At 63.9% G+C, this 25533-nt stretch overlaps 2 protein-coding genes across 7 annotated transcripts in view; both read left to right on the forward strand.

Moving 5' to 3' along the window:
* The window catches only part of RGS12 (regulator of G protein signaling 12), a 130420-nt gene extending 117403 nt beyond the window's left edge, over positions 1-13017 (forward strand). For 3 of the 6 annotated variants that reach the window (XM_058546626.1, XM_058546627.1, XM_058546625.1), the window contains exons 15-18: positions 41-120; positions 497-650; positions 2233-2709; positions 12509-13007. In XM_058546626.1, coding sequence (XP_058402609.1) covers positions 41-120; positions 497-650; positions 2233-2709; positions 12509-12735 — 938 coding nt within the window. In that variant the 3' untranslated portion in view covers positions 12736-13007. Of the gene's footprint in view, positions 1-40; positions 121-496; positions 651-2232; positions 2710-12508 lie in introns of those variants that run through there. The other 3 variants (XM_058546630.1, XM_058546628.1, XM_058546629.1) reach the window with 3 other exon arrangements.
* Positions 13018-15486: 2469 nt separating this feature from the next.
* HGFAC (HGF activator) lies at positions 15487-24887 on the forward strand. Its single transcript, XM_058546631.1, has 13 exons — positions 15487-15642; positions 16164-16320; positions 16475-16571; positions 16825-16904; positions 17639-17761; positions 17893-18024; positions 18210-18618; positions 18931-19016; positions 19983-20238; positions 22626-22765; positions 23187-23327; positions 23422-23570; positions 24639-24887. Exons 1-13 carry the CDS (start codon positions 15538-15540, stop codon positions 24819-24821), a joined length of 2058 nt encoding a protein of 685 aa, XP_058402614.1. The 5' UTR covers positions 15487-15537; the 3' UTR covers positions 24822-24887.
* The last annotated feature ends 646 nt before the right edge of the window (positions 24888-25533 follow it).

Genomic DNA, 25533 nt, shown 5'->3' on the forward strand with positions numbered 1-25533 from the left:
CGATTCACTGTAATTATAAAGCTTATCTCATTATGTTCAGTATCCACAGATAAACAGAAAAGTGCACCAGTCAAACAGAATATAGCTGTAAATGCCAGTTCCAGAAACCACTCGGCTACGGTAATTCCCCTCTGCCCTTGCCCGCACGGTTTCCTGGCTCCTCGTGGGCAGCGCAGGGCGGACCAGGCCCCGTGCACCCACTGGGGAGCCTGTCTGTGGGCTCTCCGCTCGGGGTTGGCCCTGAACCCATGGGGAGTTCTCTTCATGGTCCTTTCTGGTGCCCACGCCCACGGACCTGTGAGTCACTGACCTTCTCCCGGTCTGGGAGTGGTTGTGCTGCCATGCTCTTGGTTTTGTAATCTGTGTCATTGTGATGGGTATGTAGTCTCTGTCAATGCGATCTGTATTTCAAAGACCCTTTTGTCTGTAACTGATGGATTGTGTGTTGTCATGTGTCTGAAATGTAAGTGGAACTTTGACTTTCCTTCTAATGCAGGGAGAGGAAAGAACACTAGGCAAGTCTAATTCTATTAAAATAAGAGGAGAAAATGGAAAAAATGCTAGGGATCCCCGGCTTTCAAAGAGAGAAGAATCTATTGCAAAGATTGGGAAAAAAAAATATCAGAAAATTAATTTGGACGAAGCAGAGGGTATGTGTACTTTTTAAAACTTCCACACTTCTTAGTGAATGCAATGTCCGTTTTCCAGTACAATCATTAGAACTTTCTCTGGGCTACTGGCATCAGGTGACTGAGATCTCTGTCACACTGAGAATGTGCTCCCCCCGTCAGTCTCTGGCTGTCGCTGTAACTTTACTAAAACCCCAGTTTTCATACTGAGAGCCGGGCCCCCTAGGAGCTGGGGAGCACCCACCTGGGACAGCAGCACGGTGGTCCTGACAGGTTCCGCCTGCTCCCTCTCTCTGTCTCCTCCTCAGGCCAGGACTCCAACTCAGATGCAAGCTCAGTGTTACAGGGTCCACGTCACCAAGGGTCCTCACCAGTGGGGTGGGTGCCAGGCTAGGAGGAGGCGGGCCCACCAGGCCCCGGGTTCACTGACCCCTGCTGGTCAGAGGCCCTGAGGAGGGCTGCCCTTCCCCCGGCCTGCAGGAGCGGGAGGGATGTATGTAAGAGAGAGAGAGCGAGATGATGGAAATTTCTTTTTCTTCCAAAAGCGTATAACAAAGAGAAGTATTAAAAGCAACTCAAAACTAACAGCTGTTACTGTGACTTGAATTTTAATCCAGGGAGTACTTCCTAGTCAGCTGGGCTTGTCCCAGCTCCCTGTGAAGTCCAACCTTAAAACCATAAAACCCGCTCCTTCAGCCTCTGTTGGCCACAGCGAGGCAGAGGTAACTCACGCTCGCTCTGAAGTTTGTGCGTTTCTGAGAACTGTTCAGGTTTGGGATTGTAAACTCCTCGCCTTTGTTTAAAAACTAAAAGTGTAATTTAAAGGCTAGAGAGAGCTCGGTTTAGACACCTTCTACTTTGAATGGTGAGCTCAAATCACAATTAAAAAGCTGCCCAGGTAAGAAAAAGAGCTCTGGAGGAGCGAGCCAGGAAGCTGGAAGTATACAGCAGGCATCTGAGGATACCTGGGAAGGTGGGAGGCCCAGAGGGGCTGTGGAGCTCCGGGCGGGAGAGGGATTCGAGGGCCAGGCGCTGCTCCCGAGCCCTGTCGGGACCACCCTCTGCCAAGAGGCGCTGACCCCAGAGGCCTGGCTTCACTCGTTGCCCTCTCGGGGTCCTCCTCCTTGTCTGGGCAGGTTCGCCAGCTCCCGACGTGGGAGTGCCTGGGACTCCTGGCTCTGTCGGGCCTTAGGGTCTGGCCAGTCCCTTCCCTGCTCCTCAGAAGGGAGCCAGGACTCAGGGGTCAAGGGCCTCCAGTGAGATCAAACCTCGGCCAGAGCAGATGCCGTGCCGTTAAAGCACTGGCCGCGCATGACCACGTTCAGTCAAGGGTTTTGGTTTTTCCGAGTCTGGATTTCACACAGCTGAATCCTCAGGGAGGTGCAGTGCTGTTGGACTCCTGAACACAGGCTGTGCTAGAGGCCCGGGGCTGCCTCCGCAGTTCCGTGGGGGCAGATGGTGGAGAATGCAGACGCTCGGCCTGCAGCCCTTAGTTCAGGACGGGACGCCGTAAGGAGAGCTTTCTAGACGAGCGTTTTGTGCTGTGTCACGCCTGAGTGTGAAACTCTCTAAAACTTGCTCAATGTGGGTTTTCTTCCAATAGAGTTTTTTGAGCTCATTTCCAAAGCTCAGAGCAACAGAGCAGACGACCAGCGCGGGTTGCTGAGGAAGGAAGACCTGGTGCTGCCCGAGTTTCTGCGTTTGCCTCCCGGCCCCACCGAGCTCGCCCTCTCCTCCTCGGCCCCCACCAAGGGCTTCGGCAAGAGGACGGCGACAAGCAATGGCAGGGAGAAGGCTCCCCGGCCCCGAGAGCCCCAGGGGCCCGCCCGAGACTGCCGCGCAAGCCCGGCGACCAGCCCCAGCTCAGCCGACAGCCCGCCCTTCTGCGGCCCCCTGACCCCCACGTCCCGCACGCAGGAAGCGGAGGCCGGGAGCGTCCAGACCATGGAGGGCGAGCACGTGGCCGACCTGACGCTCACGGGGGAGGGCGACATCAGCAGCCCCAACAGCACTTTACTGCCGCCACCCCCTGCCCCACAGGACCCCACCCCGCAGGACCCCGCCGGACCTCCGAGACCAGGTACCTCCAGGCTTGACTCTCCAGCTCACCTTTGACTCTTTGCTCCTCCACTGTCCATCCGCTGTTGTCTGCCCAGTTTCTAATAAAAAGAAGCAGCTCTGGTAAGTGAGCCATGTGCTCCGGAGGTCTATCTGGCAAGGCACTGCAGCGTGCCCTCCTCCTCCTCAGTTGTATTTATTGTGGCTGCCTCTGCCTTTTCTAGAAGGAGGGCATCGGGAGGCAGCTGAGGTCCGAGTGCAGTCAGGAGGGTCGTGGAGGGCCCGGAGGGATCGTTCAGGTGTGGTGTGATGCTCTGGATAGGGCGCGGCTTGTGAGCGGCTCCCGCACCCGGACAGACACCGGCGCTCCCCTCGCCTCCTCCTCAGTCCTGGGTCCATTAGCCACCGAGCAAGGCCCTGGAAATTTATGAAAATTTATGTGTTACTTTTAAAATTTGGATAGCTAATATTTTTAGTGTTTTAGTCTCAAGACTGAAAAAAACAATAGTATTCGTTGTGAGCACATAAGTCAAGCCACCCGTGATTTAGAATAGGACGGCGCTCGCGGACACCGTGGTCCACCCGCGGGGGTGTTCACACTCCACCCACTCGGTCACACAGCAGGTGTGTGGGCCCACATCGCCAGGCAGTGGCTCAGCGCCCAGGGCATCAGAGCAATTTCTGTGGGGGTCCCTGACCTCAAATAGTCCAGGCGTTTCTCTGAATGGAAGCATGAATTTAGTGTGTGAAGGTGAACGGAATGGCTGATGGCAGGAACTATCCCCGAGAATCACAAATGTTGGAAGATGAAGCAAGGCTCCCAGCCTCCTGGGAAAGCAGCCTCCAGAAGCAGCTCCACGCCCCGCCCCGCCCTTGGGCCACGGCCTGTGTGCCTGTGTCCCAGGGTCCCCATGATGCAGGCCAGGAGCCTTTTCAGTGTACGCTTTCAGAGCCCCTGGCGGCTGCCCTTTCTCCTCTATGTGCTCCATGATGCATGGACACTTTTGGTGATCTGCTGTTGGGGGCGACGTGGATGTCCCCGTTTGCTCGGGCCCCTGGTCCAGGATGCGGACGGCAGTCTGAGCCCTGCCCCAGGATCAGGTCTTGTCGGACCTGCAGCCCACGTCTCGATGGGGAGCCAGGGGACATTTGTCACTGTGTTCTGTACATGTGTACACATCCGGGCACTTTGGAGGACAGGAGCTGTGTGGGACAGGCTCCCCTGGCGCCTTCCCACCGAGACAGCGCGTGGACACAGAACCAGGAGAAGCACGGCGTTCCCCTGCGTGTAGCCCATCTGCGCACCTGCGCCGCGCCTGACTTTCCCTCTGCGCTTTGCTGTAGATACCCGTGTGGAGTTTTCACCTGTGCTTTGAGTCTGTGTTCTCCCAAGAGTAATAAACTCTGATCTCATCATTGGACTGGTTTAAAACTCTTTTCTCATTTGAAAATTTGTTTCCACTTTAAAAAACTGTAGATGTATTTTAATCCAGGGAAAATGTTACATATTTTAATGGAATTCATTGGGTTTACCTTAATATACTGCCTTTTAAAAACCTACCATTCACTCGACAGATATTCTTGAGCGCTTCATATACACCCACAAACACCACTGTGCCGCGGCCGCAGTGATGAGGAGGGCGAGGAGGGCAGGTTTGACAGTGGGGGCCACCGACCCCGGGCCACCACGAGGGCAGGAACGGGGAGTTGAACACACGGGGCTGTGGCCTAGTGTGCCAGGGGCTTCCTGCCTGAGAACACAGGGCAGGCTTGGTGGTATGGCCTCCCCCGTGTGCTGTCGCCTCCAGGAGAGAAGACTGGCCGTCAGGCAGTGGTCAGTGAGCAGTAAGGCCCAGTCCTTCTGGCTTGCTCCTCATCAGCCTGGGGCCGAGCTTGGCTGGCCGGCCCGTGGTTGCCCTGTTCTCAGCTCCTGTGGCGTCGGGCCTACACGGTTTCCCCACTCGGGGCTCAGTCTTCCCTCCTAACAACCATCAGCACCCAGGCCAGGCGCTTCCCATTCCCCAGGCTCGTCCCTCGGGGATATCAGCGCCCTCTGTGCACTAGTTGTCCCTGACATGTTCAGGGCAGAGGGGGCTGTCACCAGCCGTGTGGGAAGGCAGGTCTTCCCAGCGCCCTGGCAGGCTCTTCCTGACCACCACTGGCCAGGACCAGTTCCATGGCCACTGCTAGCCCCCCAGCCCCCTGGGTTGTGGGGACCCTGAACCCTTGGCTCTCAGGCTGTCCTGAGCAGGAGAGAGGGTGGGAGGGGCTTGGCCACAGGCCAGTGAGCTGGGCCGTGAGGAGCTGTGAAGGGTCTGTGATCCATCGTCTTCAGAGCTGACGAGGCTGCCTGCTGGGAGGGGCCTCGGGACTGAGCTGCTTCTGTGCAGCACAGTCTAGAGCCAGCCTGACCGGGCAGCAGCGAGGAGGCCTCGGAGTGAGCCCTCTCCTACAAATTCTCTGTGGTGGAGAGTCACTTGTCCACGGAAGCCTTGTGTTGGTTGCCTCCACGTTGCGATGCAGGGAAACCCACACCTGAGACTCCTCCATCCTATTGACGAGGTCTCTTAGACCCTTGGGCCAGGGCGCGTGTGGACTGAGCACCACGTTGTCTCTCCCAGGTTGGGAAGGCGGGTTTCCTCCAGACTTACTCTCATAGACCCTAACAATTGCTGTGGAGTATTCTTAGCAGCGTGGAGGCCACTGTGGATTCTCTGTCCAGGGTGAGAAACACAATGTGGGGATGCTCCTTGGATCCTCCAACCTACAGCCATGTCTGGACTGTGCAGCTGGTTGGGGTGATGCCAGCAATGTGCCCCCAAGTAGGAAGGGTCTGCCTCTGAGAGCCACACTGCTTGCCCACCTTGGCCCTTGATCCCCAGCGCTCACGTACGCAGAGGCCTGTCAACGCCCTGTGTGGCCAGAGGATAGAGATATTCAGAAGGACGTGTGGACCGAGAACTGGGCCTCTGGTGTGAAGTGCTCCTTCCAAAGGCACAACCTGAAAACCTATCCTGTGCTTGTTTTCATCCTAATTCCCAGCTGCCTTCCTAACTGGGACCTGTTTGTTTCCAGCAAAAACCCTGGGAGCTGGTGGGCGTCCTCTGGCATTTCCGTCCCGGGTTGGGAGGCCCAGAGGGGCGGGCGGTGTGTGTCCTCAGGTCCGGCAGAGCGAGAGTCAGGTTCCGAGTGCTGGTCCCACACGGCCCGTGCAGAGGGTGGTGCTGTGGCACAGGTCTGCTTACTCTCTGGGAGAAGACTCCTGTGTCCACATACTCAGAGAGGGTGTGCGGATAAAGAGTACCTTCTTCCTAGTGAGAAAAACACATCCGTTGAACTGAATTTGGGGAGGGGTGTCCAGAGCCAGCCAAGTTGCCGCCCTCAGCGTTGACCGGAGGCCCCAGGCCCCCCCACACTCAGACAGTGTTGGACTGAGGCCAGGTCCTGGCCTCGGCTCCCAGGGCTGAGCGTTGAGCCTACACTCAGTGCTCAGCATCAACACGATGCATGAGTGAAGGGTCCACGGGCCGTGACCAGGGTGCGCGTCTCGACCTTGTGGGATTTGGGGGAGGTCTTTGCAAGGGCCCGTCTGGAGCCCTTCCCGGGGGCCTAGGCTCAGAGAAGTCTCTCCTGAACTGCCCTCCCTCTGTCTAACAGATGGGCCAGAGGGTCAGGAAGGGCCCTCCACACCCCCCACACCCTCCCCTCGCCCCTCCAGCACCGCCCCCCAGGCTCCCTCATCCAGGCCCACAAGGCAGAGCCTGGCTTTCCCCCTCACTGCCACCTGGCTATGCTGGCCTTGGAGGCCTGGGTCTGGTCCTGGCTGAGCCCCTCCCAGCCCTTTCCAGAGGCCAGGCTCCCCGGGGCCCCACAGGCCGTGCTGGCTCCCTGCTCCCCTCCTCAGCCAGCTCTGCAGCTGCTCTCTGCAGCCGTGCAGCCCCTCAGTGATCACGCAGGAGCCCAGCTGCCAGCAGGGCCACACACCTCTCCTCTCATGAGGGGAGGAGTCCTCGCACAGCCACCCTGGCCTGGGGTCCCAGGAGAAGCGGGGGCTCAGGCACGAGGAGGTGCTGCTCACTGGGTGGGGCAGAAGTCACCCCAACTTTGGGGCCTCGTGCCCCACTGTCATAACGTCCAGGGTCCCCAAAGGTATGTCCAGTTACCAGAGTGGCGGCTCTCAGGGAGCCCCCAGCTCACTTCCTAGCAGATATGTGTAGCTCTCCCTGTTCACTCACACGCAGACCACCAGCCAGCAGGTTCTGTGGCTGGTAACAAAGTTTCCATGGAAACGGAGCTGGACAGTTAACTAGAGGCCATGTGCTTACTCGAGGGGCAATGCCCTTCACCTTGGCAGTAAAGGTAGCCAACCACATGCCCTTGGTGTGGCCATGAGTCCCAGGAGCCCAGCTGCACCTGGCTGCTCAGTGGTCAGCCACACCCCCTCCTCCACGACCCCTAGGCTGGACTGCCAGCCACAGTCTCATACCTGGCCAGTCCCAGGTGAGGTGGAAGCCCTGGGCTGGGGACCCTGGAGGAAACCCTACCTTACTCCAGCTGCGTCCAGGACAACAGCCATGGGGAGGCCTCCTCTGCAGCTCTGGTCCAGCTGCCTGTCCCCAGGGGCGTCAGGGCCTCCCAGGACAGATGTGCAACTCTCCCCAGCCCAGGGCCTGGCCTCCTGTTTCCACGTCCCTCCAAGTCTGTGCTCGTCCGTTCTGACATCCTCTCTCTCCACCAGAGGTTTGGGGTGACCGAGGGACACCTCCCCACCATGAACACCTGTCTTCCAGGGGCAGACAGCCCCGCCCTCGCCAGCACAAACCATGGTGCGGGTGGGGTGGCTGCCTGGCTTTCTCGGGGGCACCTTGGTACTAGCGGCCCCGCCACCAGCCTCAGGGCTGTAAGTCACCAGGAGGGCAGCCTTCTGCTAGGGAGGCTCTGGCCTCTCCAGAACCCTCTTTCCAGCGGAGCATGTTCTGCTGCTCCGGCCTTGCCCTGGCCAGATGGCCCTGAGTGGACCATCTCCTGCTAGATGCCTGGGGGCTCCTGCACTGGCCCGGCCCGCTCTATCGGCCTCCATGGACTTCCCAGGGCTGACCGAGCTGGCCCAGCCTCTCCTCCCCGGACCCCCGGCGTGGGTTGTGACAACTCTGTCGTCCTGGCTGTTCGGGCCAACAGCCCTTGTCTCCCACCGCTTGCCCCACCCTCTCCCTGTGTCCTCCTCACTGTGCCCTGCAGTTGGTCTGCTCCACCTGATCTCAGAGTGGAAGCCATGGGCCACCAGTGGCCCACAGCGTGACCTACACCCACTCCCACCATCCCTTCCAGCACAGCATGGGGTCCTGGGCCTTGGCCACCCGCTGCCACCTGGGGCTGGCACTGAGGGAGCTCCCACCTGCATCCTCGCCCCGGGCGTGCCGGCCTGCATGCCTGCACTTGATGTGGCCCCGCCACTGCTGGTCCCCATTCTCCCTGCAGATGCCCCCTCCCCTCGCCATGTGCTGCTGTGGCTGCTGTCCCTGCGCCCAGTAGGTGCACAGTGCAGATCTGTTGAATGAGGAATTTAATCCAGGCTCCCCCTCCCCGTTACAGACACAGTCATGGTCCTGGCTTCCGGGGACTGCGTGGAGGATGACCTTGGGTGTGTCACGAGCCAGAACCAGGGCTTCAGTCGGGCCTGTCCCCACTCTTTCCCATGGGGACCCAGTCAGCCTCTGTGGAAGCATGCAGAACGAAATGGGGTGCCCAGGGCCAGCAGAGGCCAGAGGCGGGTCAGGGCAGACCATGGGGTCCCTGCTCCAGCCACTTCCCTGCCTTGAGTTTTCCAGTTCAGCTGCATCCATGTCTCCTTGTGCTCTGGGAGCTTCCAAGGGACAGCCCAGGAGGCTTCATGGAGGAGGTGGCGGGGTGTCCTCAAAGGACAGGCAGGACCCGGCCTCGCAGATGATTCAGAGCATGGGGGGCAGAAGTCACAGCAAAGTGTCTAGTGGATGGGGAAGGTCCCTCTGGGGGCAGGAAGGACCGTGGGACAGGCAGCTGGGGCTGGGTCCTGAGGGAAAGCCTGAAGGTGGCCGAAGGGTCTGGCCATGCCCACCGCCCTGGCCTACCATGCAACCCTGTCCCCCGCTGACCCCAAGAGGAGGGTCCTGACTCGCCACCACCTTCTCCCAACATGGAGCCTTAAGGACCAAAGACTTGGCAGCCAGCACAGAGAATGCTAATGGACAAATGAAGGGGTGGCCTGAGGGACAGACGACAGACAGCTGGCGAGGGGCTGACCCATGCGTAAAGGGAAGGTCTCTAGGCTCCCAGGAGGGGCTCTCGAGGTTCCAGATTACCGTGGAGGCTCCAGCAGGGTCCCCTCAGGGACAGCCTGACTGCAGGGTCGGAACTGCAGACTTCGGTCAGCAGAGGGGCAGCCTGAGGGGTGGGAGACGAGGTCTGGGTCCAGCCTCACGTCTGGGTGTTTGAGGGATGTGAGACGGGGGATCAGAATGAGGCCGCGCAGGGAGCAAACCTCGTGCACAGAGCACAACCAAGCTCCCTTTGGAAATGGCGGCCCCTGGAGCCCTGCGGGTCCTGTGTGCTGCTGTCCCTACCAGAGGAGTGCTGGGGGAGCCTCAGGAGGCCGAGCAGGCAGCTGCTCTGGGCAGGCCCTGGCACGGAGGCCATGACGCCCGCCTGCTGCCTGGGGCTGGGCCCCTGCCACTGAGTCACGGGCCTGGGGCTGCCACTTACTCAGGAGAGCAAGTCTGGGCTGGGCAGGCAGGAAGGGCCTGGACCTCGGCCACCCTGCCTGTGACACACTTGTCCTTGGTCCATGGACAAACTGCCTGTCCCCAGAAACAGGGATTCCTCCCTGTCCTGAGCCCACTGAGCTACCCGGCGGTCAGAGGGGCCTGTGGCCAAGGCCCATCCCCCTGCAGGCCTCCGTCTTCCCAGGGGTCATATGGGGCTGGACAGGAGAGGGCTGGGCCCCTGAACCTGTGTGGCCCTTTAACACTCTAGACAAATGCCCCAAATGGGGACAAATGATTGAGGGGGCAAACCCCTGCGTCTTTCCGTGATCCTGAATCCAAGGCGAAGCCAGCCCCATCCCCTCATCTTCCGGCCCTGCAGCCTGGCACTTGGAGCCATGGGGACAGTGACAAGCAGGGGATAGGGTGGCTCCAGTGGCCCTAGTGGAACATTTGTTGAATGACTAAAGGACTGTCTGGGAGAAGCTTCTAGTCACGGCTGCTCCATGTGGACCCTTGGACCTCAGGAGGGCCAGCTTTTCCTGAAAATCTCTCCCATTGCTCTGCCGTTGCCGGACCTGCCTGAATAGGTTACACACAGCCTGGCCTGAGCAGCCCCCTGTGAGGCCGGGGGGCGGATGGCACGTGCGGGCCGGGTGCCCTGATGCCGATATGTTGTGGAGGCTGGGGTGAAAGGCTCTTCATCTGCCACCTTGACTTGTGATTAGAGAGGACGCCGCGCCCCTGCCCGCAGGCTGTGACTTGCCTGAGAGCCTGCATGAGGCACTTCCGGAGGCGTGGGGTGCAGTGGGGTGAGGCGACTCTGGGGGCCACGGAGCAGCTGGGGAAGCACAGGTTCCTGACCCCCACGGCCATCCCCAATCTCGCTTATAGGCCTTGGACCCACGAGGAAAGAAGAGTCCTCACCTCCACCAGCAAGGCTGGGGAAACTGAGGCCCAGGGAGGAGCAGTCATGGTAGCAAGACCCCTTGTCCCTGGGGACTGAACTCCTCCTCCAGCCTGTCTGTCTGATGTGGGCCACAGGCCAGGGCTAGGAGCCTCCTCGGCCGAGGCTCACCGAGGACATCCCCTCACCGAGCCCTGCAGATACGCCAGGGCTCCTGCGTATCCCCTGGCCAGACCAGGGCCCTGAAGTCCTGCCTGGGCCCAAACCCGGGCAGCACTGCCCGGCCCCCATCCTGGGGGTCAGCCAGGGGAGCTCAGTGGAGGAAGCTCCGAGGGCCCACTGTGCCCACCCACACTGGTCCCTGGGGACTGCACCTGGGAAGACAGGTCTCTGTCCTCCAGGGGCCCCGCCAGGGACCAGCCGGACGTGACAGAGCAGTGACAGCTCTGGGCAGGTGGGCCTCTCCGGGGGGTGGGGGTTGGCAGGCAGGTGGGGCTGCCCCCGCCCAGGGTCTAGAAGCTTCCAAGGCAGTTTCAGGCAGCCTGGCAACTCCTGGGGGTGAGGTGGGGGCTTGGAGCCCGAGGCCTGGCTGACCACTGAGCAGCCTGGAAGAGGGGCTGATGTGGAGGAGGGGACACACGACCCCAGGTGTTGGGGATGGGGTGGGAGAGCACAGAGGGGCACTCAGCACCTGGCGCAGGGGCTGGAAACGACAGTTTGTAAGGGGGAACACGTGGGCCCGAGGCCACAGGCAGATGGACAACCGGGTGGCCGCATTGAGGGGGCACTGGTGGGGGGCTGGAAGCCAGGCTCAGGCCCCTCCCTGCCCTACCCTGGCCTGTGAGCTGCAGCCCTGAGAGACGACCAGCAGTGAGGTCCATGGGTGGAGGCCCAGGGTGCCTGGTGGGGGGCCTTGCCCTGAGGGTCCAGCCCCGTCTGGAACAACCCCCACACTGTGCTTGGTCCTCTTGCCTAGCACAGGCAGGGGTGCCTCCCCCCGGCACCCCTGGCATGGCCGAGGGCCTGGCCCCACTTACCAGCTCCCCGAAGCCCCCGCAGCCTAAGGGTGAGCCCTGCAGACAGCCCCCCAGGAGGAATTAGGGGGGCCATACTAGCCCAGGGTGGGGTGGGCAGGTAGGGCAAGATAGTGCTGTGGGCCTCAGCAGGTGGCTCTCTGTTCCTGAGCCACAGTAGGGGTGGGGGTGGGTGGAGACAGCTTCCCCACATGTTCTCCGCTGTCTGCACCCCACCCTGGGAGGTGGATTGGATCCCCTGAGCATCCTCCTGGAGCCCTCGTGGGGCTCTGGACCCCGCCTCCCCTCCCCTCCCCCTACCCATTTCCTCTGCCATCCCAGCTCCACCAGATGAGCACAGCATGCGTCCTCATTCCCAAAACACAAACCCACACACCGGGCACACCCACCCTCCCCACTTGCAGCCCTGGCGAGGGGACAGCTGGCATCATCAGGGCTGGGGAGGGGCATGTACCGCCACCAGGAAGAATGAGGAGGAAGTGGCCGAGAAAGGCTGGGGGCTTTGGCCAGTGGAGAGCTGTGAGGGGCTCAGGCGCTGAACAGCTCTTGAGCTCTTCCCAAGGAGCAGGAACCAGCTCAGGGGGACAGCCCCGAGTGGGTGAGACACCCCTGTTGGCCTGGCACAGACTGGATGAGGGCAGGGTACAGAGAGCCTTGGGTGTCCATGTGATAGGTGAGAGGTTCCCCCGGGTCCCACCGCCCAGAACCTGGGCCCTGCACCCCCAGACCTCAGCACCCAGCACCCAGCCCCGGCCTCTGCTCTCCCCACTGCCTGCTTCCTGCACCAACCTCTTGATTCACGGCCCTGGCCCCCTTGGCCGAGGGAATCTCCCCATGATGTGTGTGGCGTGTCTGCCGGGGCCTCTCCGCCGTGCCGGGCGTGCAGTGGGCCCACGAGGGCTGGTGGGCCCACGAGGTTGGCGCTCTGCAGATCTTCCCAGTGCTCCTGCCCCAGGCTGAGGGGCCCCAAGTTGGAGGTCAGCTGCCTCTGGGATGCATTCAGTGTTTCCGGAACCCGTCCTGAGGCCAGGGTCTGTGCAAGGAGGGTGTGGTGGGGTGGGGTCTCCTGTCCTGGGTGCCTGCAGGGCTCCAGAGCCCAGGGCAGACAGACAGGTGACAGCCTCTCTCTTATCCCTGTGACAGGAGGTGGACCCCGAGGCAGCCGAGGCCTCCCAGTCAACACAATCATCGATGTGGACCGTGTCGTTGGCTTGGCATCCGGACTGGGCGGCAGCATTTTGGGGGTGCAGACGGGCCCCCGGAGGTCACAGGCCTGCGGACCCCTAACATCAGACCTCCCTGGCCTGAGCCCCATCCCAGGTGGGCCCGCCAAGCCCAAGGCCAGCCCGCAACACGCGACGTTCGTCTGAGGCTGCCCGCAGTCCTCCCCCGCCCGCCGGCTGTCGCTCCCCACCCTCGTCTGAGCTGCCCCACATGGACATGCATGTGGAGGCCACGATCTCAAGGGGCAGCCTCAGCCCATCTTGAGGGCCTTGGAGCCAAACCAGGAGAGGGCAGGGGGCCTGGCCCCGGACACTCGCCACAGCTGGCTCAGAGGGCTCCTTGGACCCTGCGCCCCGATGCCCCTCAGCGTCCAGCCTTCCCCCAATAAAGCGACCCTGATGACCCCCCGAGTGTCGGCCTCGTGCTGGGTGCTGGGGTCCCAGAGCTGCCCTCAGGGAGCCGTTGTCCTGGGGGGCTCTGCGAACGCATCGGGGGGGAGGCGCCGAGGAGAGGAGGGCTCTCCGGTGAGGTGAAAGGGGGGCAGGACCAAGCCAGAGAACTGCAGGGAGCGAGGAAGCAAGCCTGCCGGGTCAGGGGCCCGCCTCCACCGCTTCGTGCCTCCCCGACAGGCCAACACACGGTGTCCTCTCTAGGTGGCCTCCACTGGGGGCCAGGCTCGGCCCAGGAGACCCGCCAGCTCTGCAGGTCACTGTGGTCCACGGCTCTGAGCCAGGTCTTCTGCCCAGGCCCCTGGTCTGTGCTCTGAGGCTCCCGGGGGCACAGTGGGACCCTTCAGGCCGCCGTGCCCTGTCCCCCTGTCCTCGGCCTCATTTAGAGGGTGGTCTGGCAGGGCCTGTCTGTGGAGGGATCATCTGAGCAGAAGCCTGGGCTGCTGAGAAGGCCTGGAAAAGAGGGTCAGGCCGTGCAAAGGCCCTGAGGCTGGAGTGAGCCTGATTACAGAACAGCTTGAGCTTTAGTCAGGAGGGGACAGGGTGGCAGGCCAGGCCAGTGGGCAGGGCCACCATGTGGTATTGGGCCGAAGCAAATAGAGACGGAGCCATCAGCCCAGGTTGCCTCGGTGGAACCCCAACGTTGAGCAGCGGAGTGCTGAGGGGCCCCCCACACCCCTCCCTTCTTGGCGTTGGCAGGGGGAGGGTGTCTTGTCATGTCAGGTTTGTCAGAGAGGGCCCTAGGCCTGAGAGCGCACAGCAAGGCCGCTGGGGTTGTTCTGGATGCTTCCAGGGAGTGGCCCCCAATGAGCGGTGCTCTGAGCAGGGGCCCGGGGGAGGTGTCTGAATGGGAGAGGGGCCCAGCACCACTGTGCCCCCAGCACCAACTGTGCCCCAGCACCACTGTGCCCCCAGTGCCCACTGTGCCCCAGCACCACTGTGTCCCCAGTGCCCACTGTGCCCCCAGTGCCCTCTGCCCCCAGCGCCCACTCTGCCCCCAGCACCGACTATGCCCCAGCACCACTGTGCCCCCAGCGACCACTGTGCCCCAGCACCACTGTGTCCCCAGCACCACTGTGCCCCAGCACCACTGTGTCCCCAGCACCCACTGTGCCCCCAGTGCCCTCTGCCCCTGGCGCCCACCGTGCCCCCAACACCACTGCCCAGTGCCCACTTTGCCCCCAGTGCCACTGTGCCCCCAGCACCCACCGTGCCCCAAGCACCCACTGTGTGCCAAGCTAGGTACCCACTCAGCTTCTGCTCTCCCTCCCTCTGCACAGAGAGGGGCTCAGAGAGCATGTGGTTTGGGGCGCACAGCGAGACAGCTGTGGTGCCAGGCGAATCCCCAGACCAAAGTGGAGAGCCAGCCGCCAGCCCTCCCCTCCGCCCCATGCGGGCAGCAGAGCTGACTCATGGGGAACCAGCGGGGCCCCTGTCTCCACAGCCGTACAGAAATTGCAGAAGAGGTTCCCATGGCAGCTCTGCTGCAGCCCCCAGTCACGCATTCTGGGGCTGGGTGGGGGGACTACTGCAGCTGCGTCCGGAGGGTAGTGTTCCCATCCCGGTTCACAGATAGGAAGGGCAATGTGCACGCAGACCTAGGCAGGACCCCAAGCCAGGTCTCTGTGGCCCTTGATGGCTCCTAGGTGTCTGGCTAGGGCTCTGCGGGGGACTAGAGATACCCAGAGACAGCCCGACCCAGCCAGGGCTCGGGATGGGGTGGGGGCCAGACCTGGACAGAGATGGGGACAGTGAGGTCATCCAGGCTGTGATGGGGGAAGCCCAGGGCCAAGGGAGTCCAGGGCTGGGAAGGCTTCCTGGAGGAGGTGCCCAAGCGGGTCCAGGAGAGGTGGGGGAGGGAACACTCTTGGGCACCCCCAAAAGTTAGGGCAGGCACCCAGGCAGCTCTGGTACTGCCCACCTCCCCCAGCTCTACTCCCACGAGGGTCCCTATCCCAGGCGCATCCCGGGAGGGGCCAGGCTTAAGTGCTGGGGGCAGCAGATGTCCGCATCCTGGGGTCACTGTTTGTAACACAGGCCGGTGCACACACCCTCCTCTCTGTGCCTGGCCTGTTGCCCTGGGGCCAGCACCCCACCCTCCATCCCGGGCCCTTGAAAGGGCTCAGCACTGGTAGCTGCTCTGGTTATGAACAGTTCACAAACAGGCAGTGGCCAGCCCCTTGGCCAGGCGGGGACTGGAAGCTGGGACCTGTAGTCTAGGGGGCCTGCCATGTCTGGAAGACTTCCTGGAGGAGGCCTCTAAGCCGAGACCTGAGGACATTGTCAGGTCCAGGACCAGCACGGCTGAGGCCAGAGGGAACAGGTGGGCCCTCTGTCCTGGGCGAGGTGAGCCTGGCAGCAGATACGGAGGACTTGCGGGCCAAGCACAGGAGACAGCCGGGGTTAATCATTTCCAGGTGGCCTTGACCCCCACTGGCCCTGGCCCTGGCCGCTCTGCTCCTGCCTCCTGCTGCCCCTCACGCCAGCTCAGGAGGAGCCATGGGGCGCTGGGCCTGGGTCCCCAGCCCCTGCCCTCTGCCCAGGCTGTCCCTGCTGCTGCTGCTGCTGCTGGCACCTCAGGAGGCCCGGCCCCAGGCCGGCAGGGTGAGCACTGACCCATCGCACTGGGACCGTGGGCTCCCGTGCCCACTCTGGGTCTTGGGGCAGAGGCCAGGGCAGGGATATGGAGGAGTGGGGGCCCCACATGGTGAAAGTTGGCCTTCAGGGGTGAGGTGGGCTTGCTGGGCTGGCCTGGGGGACGGGCCCTGCCCCGGGCCCTGGGGGTCCAAGTGTCTGAGGCTGGAGGTGGGGGCTCCAACGGCCTCACAGCTGCTCCTGTCCCTGCCCCAGAACGTTCCCCAGGATTCAGGCCTGGAGGGCAGTGCTACCCCGGCCTAGGCAGACCCTGAGCCAGCCCCGTCTAACCCCTTGGGCTCGGCGGGAGGGGGAGGGGATGGGCCCCACTGAGGCCTCAATGTTCAGTGTCCCCCTGGTCCCTGCTCCGAGACCTGATGGCCCCAATATGGAAACAGGCCTGGGGCTGCGAGAAGCCTACCCAGTGGGTCCTGACCGAGGCGGGGCCGGCCCACAATGACGCTGGTCACAGCCCTCTTGGCTCCTCCTAGAGCCATACGGAAACCCCAAAACCTAATGCCACAGTGATCCCTGGAACCCCCATGATCCCCGTGACGTCGGTGACTCCCAACACGAACGCTTCAGAGGCAGAGGGACCTGGTGGTGAGGGACTCACTCCTCTGCCTGGCAGCAGCCCTGGGGGCCCAGGTGAGTCAGGAGAGCTTTCTGGAGGAGGTGGCGGGCTGCACCTGGACGGGTGGGTTGGGAGGAACACGGGCAGCGCTGGGGAGTGAGGTGTGCGATGAGGAGTCAGGAGGTGCCCGGCATGGGAGCCCCTTGACCCTTGCACCTCCCCCGGCAGTGCTCACCGAGGACGGGCGGCCGTGCAGCTTCCCCTTCCGCTATGGCGGCCGCATGCTCCACTCCTGCACTTCGGAGGGAAGCGCCCACAGGAAATGGTGGGTCCCGGGCTGCAGCAAGCACAGACCAGCAGCCCCCTCCTCCCGGTCCCCACGGCCTTGTCCACCCTGGAGACCTGCCCACCCTCCGCCCCCACCCCTGCTCCAGACTGAGCCTGTCACACGGCAGGTGTCTTGAATGAATGAATGAATGAGTGAGCGAGTGAATGGCAGAGAGCTCCAGAGTGGTCAGAGGGGTGCCCTGCATGGGTTGGGGCTGGGACCCCCACATCACGGCACACATTGCCCCCAGGTGTGCCACGACTCACAACTATGACCGGGACAGGGCCTGGGGCTACTGTGTGCAGTTCTCCGCGCCCCGGGAGGACCCAGGTGGGTGCCCGGGGGTCCGGAAGGCCTGAATCTGGCTAGAGGGGCCTGGGGCTGGGGGTGAGCTTGGGAGGTGCCAGGGTCAATGTGCTGATGGAGGTGGGGGTCAAGAGCACAGAGCTGTCTGGAGGGCAGGAGAGGGCTCCAGGATTGATCCCACTGCAGGCCTGGTGGGCCGGGCGGCAACAGAGAAGCCACCAGCCCAGGAGACTGCAGGAGTGTGGAGGGGGAAGCCCCCCCCTGCCCCCCCCCCCCCCCCCCCCCGGCCCCGCGCCGGCAGGACCCTGCCCTCTCCAGGCTGCAGCTGCCTTAGTCATTGCTGGGCCCAAGGTGCCCTCTGGTGGTCTGGCCGGGCCCTGCGGCCACAAAGGCAGAGCCCTGGACAGCGGGGAGGACCTGCGGGGTCTGCAGGGTGCAGTGTTGGCAGCTTGCTTATGAGGGTCCCAGGGCACATGGGAGGGGACTATGCTGCCTGATGGGGGGGGTTGGGCTTCCAGAGTGCCGAGTGTAGAGCCAGGGGTCCCCACCCAGGGTCTAACTGCCAGGTGGGGCGTCTGGGGAAGCCCGTGCCCCCCCCCACCCCAGGCCCCTGCACCCCAAGGGACCCAGAGGGGCCGCTTTAAGGCAGCAGGCCCGATGGAGGCACTGCCGTCCCTCAGCAAGCAGGAGGGTCCTGGCTGGGGGACACATAGACTGGCCCGGCTCTCAGACACTCCCTCCCCTCCTGCGTGTCCCAGCTGCCCCGGATCCCTGCTCCTCCAGCCCCTGCCGCAACGGGGGCTCGTGCTCCAACACCCAGGCCCCCGAGTCCTACCATTGCACCTGCCCCGTGGCCTTCACGGGCAAGGACTGTGGCACCGGTGAGCGGGCCGCGGGGGCCAGGGCGGATCCTGGGAGGACGGGGTGGGAGGGTGCCCGCCGAGTGCAGGGGGAGGGGCCAGCGTGGGGCAGTGGTGTGCAGGGGGCAGGGGACTCACTCTGCGACCTGCAGAGAAATGCTTCGACGAGACGCGCTACGAGTACTTGGAGGAGGGCGACCGCTGGGCCCGCGTGCACCAGGGCCGGGTGGAGCGGTGCGAGTGCGCGGGGGGCCGGGTCCAGTGCGAGGGCACCCGCCACACAGGTACCTATGGCCGGGGGAGGGGTCACAGAGCCTTCCAGACCCGTGTCCCCGCCCCACTCGAGGGGAAGGAACTCGCCCAGGGGCACCCAGCGATGAGCTCCAGGGGTCGGATCCAGGCCCTGACCCCACCCCCACGAGGCCGGCCCCTCGAGGCCTGAGGCCTAGCTTCTGAGCCCTCCCCCCAGCTTGCCTGAGCAGCCCGTGCTTGAACGGGGGCACCTGCCACCTGCTCGTGCCCACGGGGACCTCCGTATGCGCCTGCCCCCCAGGCTATGTCGGGCGGCTCTGCAACATCGGTGAGTCGAGTTGCTTGGCCTTCCAGCCACGTGGGTCGGTCTCCTGGCCCTGCACCCTGGGGACCGGGAGTCAGGGTGGACGCAGCCTCGGGCCCGGGCTCACCCAGCCCACGCCGCCCACAGTGCCCGCCCATCGCTGCTTCAAGGGGGACGGCACCGAGTACCGAGGCGTGGCCAGCACTGCTGCTTCGGGCCTCAGCTGCCTGGCCTGGAACTCCGACCTGCTCTACCAGGAGCTGCACGTGGACTCCGTGGGCGCCGCGGCCCTGCTCGGCCTGGGCCCCCATGCCTACTGCAGGTCAGCACCGGCCCGGCCTGCCCCAGGCCGCCTAATCCCGGGCGGGTGGGGTCTGTCCTGGGGGAGCCCTCCTGCCCTGGCCTGCCCCCGGGGGCTTCTGGCCGCTCGGCCTGGGAGGTGGTCCCCGTGAGGAGAGCCTGCGGCCGGGATCAGGCCCACGGGGCCAAGGCCACTGTGTCCATCTGCAGAACGAGCAAAACGCTGTTGGGGGTGTCCCAAGCCGCACCCTGCTAGGCGTCCCCATTTCTCTCTCCCGCTTGCCCTCTCTGAGGGGCAATGTGGCTCCCCCCACCCGCCTCTCGTGCTCTCCAGGAACCCAGACAAGGACGAGCGGCCCTGGTGCTACGTGGTGAAGGACAGCGCGCTATCCTGGGAGTACTGCCGCCTGGCGGCCTGCGGTGCGCAGCGGGCCCCACCTCCACCCAGCTCACAGCGGAGGCCCTGTCGCCCTCCCCACCCCTCCCCCACGCCTGGCCTCTTCTCTGGGCAACCACTGCTCCACCTGAGACGGGGAAACTGAGGCTCAGTGGAGTAGGGCTGGTCCAAGGCCACGCAGGAGGTTGGCACCAGGGTCAGAGCGGGCATGCCGGTCACCAGGTCCTCCAGGTGGCTCCCGCCCAGCCTGAACCATGCCGGGACGGCCCCCAAAAAACATGGTGGGAGGGGGCTGGCCCGGTGGTGTAGTGGTTGAGCTTGCATGCTCTGCTTTGGCGGCGCGGGGGTCGTGGGTTCAGATCCCAGGCATGGACCTACGCACTGCTCATCAAGCCATGCTGTGGCAGGTGTCCCATATAAAGTAGAGGAAGATGGGCACAGATGCCCAAGGCCAGTCTTCCTCAGCAAAAAGAGGAGGACCGGTAACGGATGTTAGCTCAGGGCTAATCTTCCTCACGAAAAAAAAAAAAAAAACACAAAACCATGGGTGCGAGGTCCAGCAAGCACCCCTGGAGTCAGACCCAGGGGTGGGCAGCTCCATGAAGCCAGTCCGTTCTCTGACCCCTGAGCCCCAGGGCTCTCCAACCATCCTGGGGTTGGCTCTGGGGTCCAGGCTGCTGGGAGAGACGTGAACACCTGCCAGGTGTGCCAGGCCACTCTGGTTCCCACAATGCCTTGTGACTGGACATTGTTCTCCTCATCCTACAGATGAGGAAACTGAGGCTCAGGGAGTAATCATGTGCCCACGAGGGCAGAGCTGGACCCAAGCCCTGGACTCTCTTCCAGACGAGCTGCCTGGGGTGGGGCAGGAGGCGGGTGAACCACCAGGGGTCCTGAGGACGGTGGACAGTGAGTCCAGCCAGGACCCTCTCTGGCCTGGGGTGTGTGGAAGGAGCCCTGGCGTGTGACCTGGTGACCTGTGCTCCCAGGATCCCTTGCCAGAATTCAGCCCCTGCCCCCCGAGGTCCTGCTGACCCTGCCTGAGCCCGCCCCAGCTGGACGCCAGACCTGTGGCAAGCGGCACAAGAAGAGGAGCTTCCTACGGCCACGCATCATCGGTGGCTCCTCCTCCCTGCCCGGCTCCCACCCCTGGCTGGCCGCCATCTACATTGGGAACAACTTCTGCGCTGGGAGCCTTGTCCACACCTGCTGGGTGGTGTCTGCGGCCCACTGCTTTTCCAACAGGTGAGCGGCTCTGGCCCCAGTGTCCACAACCCCTACGCCATCCTTCAAACCATCACTCGTCCACCCCGCATCACCTTCACCTCCACCCACCCACCCGGCCATATACCCATATCCATTCCACATCTTTCCACTCCCTCAGCCACCTATCTACCCACCTACCCTCCATCCCCCATCTATCTCTCACCCACCCATTCACCCATCCCCCATCCACCTATCCGTCCATCTACTGCCATCCCTCCCTCTGTCCATCCACCCATCACCTACCCTCCATCCCCCACCCGCCCATCCATCCCCCGTTCCCCACCCATCCAGCCCCACCCACCCACTCACCCATCCTTCACTCTCCCTCCCCATCCCTCATCTGCCTGTCCTCACATACTTCTTCCTAACCATCACCCACGTGTCCCCATGTGTCCCCACCTACCCATGTAACCCCCATCCTTCGGCCCCTCCGTCCTCCGTCGCCCCTCTGACCATGTGGGACTCAGTGCTCAGCCCGGTGCTGGGCATGGCGGCTGCAGAGACCCGCCCCGTCCCCGCCCCGTCCCCGCCCCGGGTGGCTGTCCTGTCCTTGCCCTGGGAGCTCTCGGCAATCGCGCTCAGGGCGGGGCGGGGCGGGGCGGGGCGGCTCTCGGAGGAGCGGGGAGCGCGCGTGCGCAGCAGGGCGGTGGGCGGAGCCGTCCCTGGTCCCCGCACAGACCCCGCCCTCCAGGCCCCGCCCCCTGGCTGTGCAGGAGGCACGGGGGTTGGGGGCAGGAAATCGGAGGCCCCGCCCACTCAGCGGGTCCCCGGGGGAGGGCGGCCCGGGGCTGGCAGCCAGGCGGAGCCTCAGAGTTCAAGTTCGACCACACACCCAGGGGGTCAGCGAGCTGGGAGAAGGAAAGTCCAGCCCCTGTCCCACTCCCACCGGGGTGATGGGGGCGAGGCCCTGCCCCCAACTGAGGGGATGGGCCTGACAGTGGCATTCCAGGGATCAGGGGCTAGGAGAGGGCTGGGGGTTTGGCAGCGTGAGGGTCGGGCAGTGCACCCCCTCAGTCACCCCGGGGACTACAGCGTGGGTGGGCAGTGCTGACGGTGGTGTGGCCTGCAGCAGGCTCCCTGCTGGGCCTGTGAAATGGGACCCCTGAGGCCTCCTCACGTGGAATGGGATGGGAGGGGGTTAAAAGGCTGGGGGAGGGCAGCAGGCATCCACTCCCCACATCCAGGGAGGGGTTGGGGAGCGGCCAAGCGGGGGTGGGGGGGGTGGGGGGGGTAGGGGGGGTGGGGGGGTGGGGGGGTGGGGGGGGTGGGGGGGGTAGGGGGGGTGGGGGGGGTGGGGGTGTACCCATTCCCTCTGGGCGGGACCCCAGCATGCTGATCCCAGGTCTGGCTAAGCAGGCTGGTGGAGGTAGGCAAAACAGGACAGGTGTGGACAGGCGGGGTTGAGGGCAGGGGCTGGCTCAGGCTCCTGGACACCAAGGTGGCCTCACAGGAGGGGCGTGTTCCTTTAGTGGGGGCAAAGGGCAGAACCTGCTGCCCAGAGCTGATGCAGAGGGCACCAATGCCCACCCCCACCACCGCAGCCCCCAGGTCCACACAGCTCTTTCAGCCTGGAACACCGCATCCCCTCGGGCCCTTCGGAGGCCTGGGGGTTTCAAGCCCCGAGCTCACTGTCCATCCACCCTAAGAGGCCGCCTGAGCGAGGCCCAGGAGCCCCGGCTGTGGCCCTGGACTTGGGCTGCTGGCCCTGCCTGGGGGCCAGGGCACCGAGCCTCACTGTGTGCTGGGCATCCGGCTGCCCTCAGTGTGGGAGCCCATTTTCCAGAAGGGCCTGAGGCCTGGGAGGGCTGAGTGGCCAAGGTCCTGCAGTGGCCTGGAGGTGGAGTCCGAGGCAGGAGGGCTGAGCCGGGGTGGGAGTGACACCATACACAGCAGATGGGAAAACGGAGGCCCAGATTGTGCCTCGGGGTCAGCAGAGGGGCTGACTAAGGAGGCCCAGGATCTGTGCCCAGCGGGAGTAAGGGCCTGTATCCGGGGCACCACACGGACCAGGGGCTGCAGGCAGAGCTGGGTATCTACCCACTGGGGCCCAATCTCAGTGCCACACCTTCCGCCCCCACCCCCACCCCGCCCGGCATGAGGCCCACCCGGGGTGACTAAAGGGGTGGAGTTAGAGATGGTGCCGCCCAGGACTACGGGTGTGGCTGCAGCCCACCGCTCCCTGCTGTCACTACTGCCCACCCGCCCACCCCTGCTTAGCCTTTCCCCGGGGCTGCGGTGGCCTGCGCTGCCTCGCCCTCCTGGGGCTGTATCTGGCATGCAATGGGCACCATGGGTCGGGGGAGAGCCAACCTCAGGGGCCCGAGGAGAAGGCCGGGGTCACGCTGCCTCCAGCTTCCCCTGCACAGCCCCCCCAGGGACAGTGTCTCGGTGGTCCTGGGTCAGCACTTCTTCAACCGTACAACGGACGTTACACAGACATTTGGCATCGAGAAGTACATCCTGTACCCCCTGTACTCGGTGTTCAATCCCAGTGACCACGACCTCGGTGAGGCTCGGGACATGGTGGGGTACAGCGGGGCTGGGGATGTGTGCTCGGCACACCTGGGCCAGAGCCGGGAGAGAGGCAGGGGTGGGCACCAGGAAGGCCTCAGACACGGTGGGAAGGAGGGGGAGGAAAGGGAGGAGGGGGAGAGGGAGGGGAGGGAAACGAGGGGAGGGCAGAGGGAGAAGAGACGGGAAAGAGGAGGGGGGGGGAGGGGGGTCCAGGGCCGCAAGGGTGCCGTGTGGCAGAGTGGCCTCGGCCTGGCGGGAGGAAGCCCTGGGCCAGCCCTCTGCGCCCTCCTGGGTCTCCTGGGCCACAGCCCCTCTGCCCAGTAGGGGCTGCACCACCGTGTGACTCAGTGGCCACCCTCCAACCATCATGACCTCCACACCCCAGGCTGACCTCTGTCCTCTCTCCCGCCCAGTCCTGATCCGGCTGAAGAAGAAGGGGGACCGCTGTGCCGTCCGCTCCCAGTTTGTCCAGCCCATCTGCCTGCCTGAGCCCGGCAGCCCATTCCCTGCTGGACACAAGTGCCAGATTTCGGGCTGGGGCCACCAGAACGAGAGTGAGTAAGGGTGGGAGCAGCCTACCCACGTGGCGCCTGGGGGGTGGTGGCTGGCACGGTGGGCCTCCGCACCCTGAGAGCACTGCGTCTGCAGACGTGAGCGGCTACTCCAGCTCCCTGCGGGAGGCGCTGGTGCCCCTGGTCGCCGACCACAAGTGCAGCAGCCCGGAGGTCTACGGGGCCGACATCAGCCCCAACATGCTGTGCGCCGGCTACTTCGACTGCAAGTCAGACGCTTGCCAGGTGAGCCAGGACCTACGGCCGCCCCCGGGAGCTCAGAGCTGAAAGGGACCCAAGCCGCAGGGCTAGCCAGGAGCCAAGGCGGAGAGCATGCCCGCTGGTCAGCTGCTCCTTCTGGAGGCCCTCTGAGCGGGGGAGGGAGACCCCTCCTCTTGTGGACTGGAGTCCCAGGGAGGGGCTGGCGTCACAAAGCCGGACATGGCCCAGCTGTCCAGCCAAGGGCAGGGCTGTCCGCAGGACACCAAAGGCCCAACCCCTCTTCATCCAGAGTTCTCCCACGTGGGCTCAATCGATCAGCCAGTCCCAATAATTAACACTTATCGGGGGCTCCATGGGCGAGGTCTCGTTTAGGCTGCACATCAACCCTGAGACGGAGGAGCTGCTCTACTCCCATCTTATAGGTGGGGAAACTGAGGCCAAGAGAAGTCCAATCACTCTTCCAAGGTCACACAACTCAGAATTGGCAAGGAGGGGGGAGCTTGACACTGGACCACGTGGTACAGCGAGCGCCCTGGGGGCAGTCAAGGATGGCTTCATGGAGGAGGGCGTTTGCACCTGTCCTGAGGGGTGAATAGGAGTTTGCCAGGTGGTGAGGAGGGCATTTCAAGCAGGGGAGAGAGTATGTGCCGGAACACAGGGGGCCCCCTGATCCACGTGGGCTGCTGGGGGCTGGGGGGCCAGACTGAGGAGCGCCTCGCTGGGCACGGAGGTGAGAGGGAGCCACGGCGGGGCTTTAGGAACGGGAGTGACTGGCCAGACGCTGACACAGCGGCCAGGAATGAGATGGCCGCCTGTCTACGAGCTTCGGGGAAAGAGGGACAGCTCCCCACTGGGAAATACCTTCGCCATCCGTCCCCCACGCTGTGAGGAGCCCACCCTGAGAGCTCCTGGGGCTCCTGTGTCCCAGGGGTGCGGCTGGGACTCTTCTGGGCTTTAGCTCCTCTGAGGACATTTTCGGGGTTGGGGTGAGGGAGGCCGAGACAGGAGGCGGTGGGGCTGTTCTGGGGTGCAGAGACGCTGACCACGGGTCTCCCCAGCCGGCCCTGGCCCTGACTGGCTGCTCCGCGGCAGGGGGACTCTGGCGGGCCCCTGGCCTGTGAGAAGAACGGTGTGGCCCACCTGTACGGCATCATCAGCTGGGGCGACGGCTGCGGGCGCCTCAATAAGCCTGGTGTCTACACCCGCGTGGCCAATTACGTGGACTGGATCAACGACCGGATTCGGCCCCCTAAGCGGCCTGAGGATCGCTCCTGAGACCCCCGGGGGGCATCCTGCCTCCGCACCGTTCCCCGCCTCGCTGGCAATAAAGACGTTTCCAGGAACCTGGCCCTTGCTGCCTGTCCTGCTGCCCCAGCTCAGCCCTCCCTCCCAGGCCACCGCCCAGGCCACACTCCTGGATGCCGTGGCCTCCGGCTGGGGACCTGGAGCAGCACCCCAGCTGCCTGCCTCAGTGGAGAGGGGAGCCTGCGACCCCACAGGGAGGGTCTGGCCCTGTGGCCCAGGGAGTCAGGGCAGGGGGTCCAGTCCCAGCCCCTCTCAGGCCCACGCCCCTCAGGCCTGCCCCTAGGCAAGTGGGGCTCAGGTCCAGGCACGCAAGGTTGTCCCAGAGCAGGCCACGGAAGCCGAGTCCAGGCCACAAGGCCAGGGCAGGGCCCAAGCCGAGTAGTACATGGGGTGTTAAAACTTCAGACAGGGCAGCCGGGAACACCCACTGGCCATCCTTGTGCTTCGGGAGGGCAGCCTGACTGTAGCGCTCCCTCGCCATATTGTCCAGGAGGGGAAAGCTGGAGACTTCCTCTGAAAGAAACCCGGCCAACAGATGCCAGGCTGGGTCAAGGGTAGTGGGTGGCTCCTGGTAACTGGACTTCTTGGAGCCGTCCCTCTGCCCAACCATGCAGGACCTGGTGGGGAAGGAATCTTAGATCCCAGAAGGGAGGAGAATTCCAGGCAGAGGGAGCAACACATG

Source organism: Diceros bicornis, chromosome 8, assembly GCF_020826845.1.
Source record: "Diceros bicornis minor isolate mBicDic1 chromosome 8, mDicBic1.mat.cur, whole genome shotgun sequence".
In the NCBI taxonomy this organism is placed as follows: Eukaryota; Metazoa; Chordata; class Mammalia; order Perissodactyla; family Rhinocerotidae; genus Diceros; species Diceros bicornis.

Coding starts and splice junctions, on each gene's coding strand:
- HGFAC (XM_058546631.1), top strand. CDS start 15,538: ATGGGGCGCTGGGCCTGGGTCCCCAGCCCCTGCCCTCTGCCCAGGCTG. Junction 16,572..16,824: donor GGAAGCGCCCACAGGAAATG/GTGGGTCCCGGG, acceptor CATTGCCCCCAG/GTGTGCCACGACTCACAACT. Junction 23,328..23,421: donor CTGGGGCCACCAGAACGAGA/GTGAGTAAGGGT, acceptor CTGCGTCTGCAG/ACGTGAGCGGCTACTCCAGC.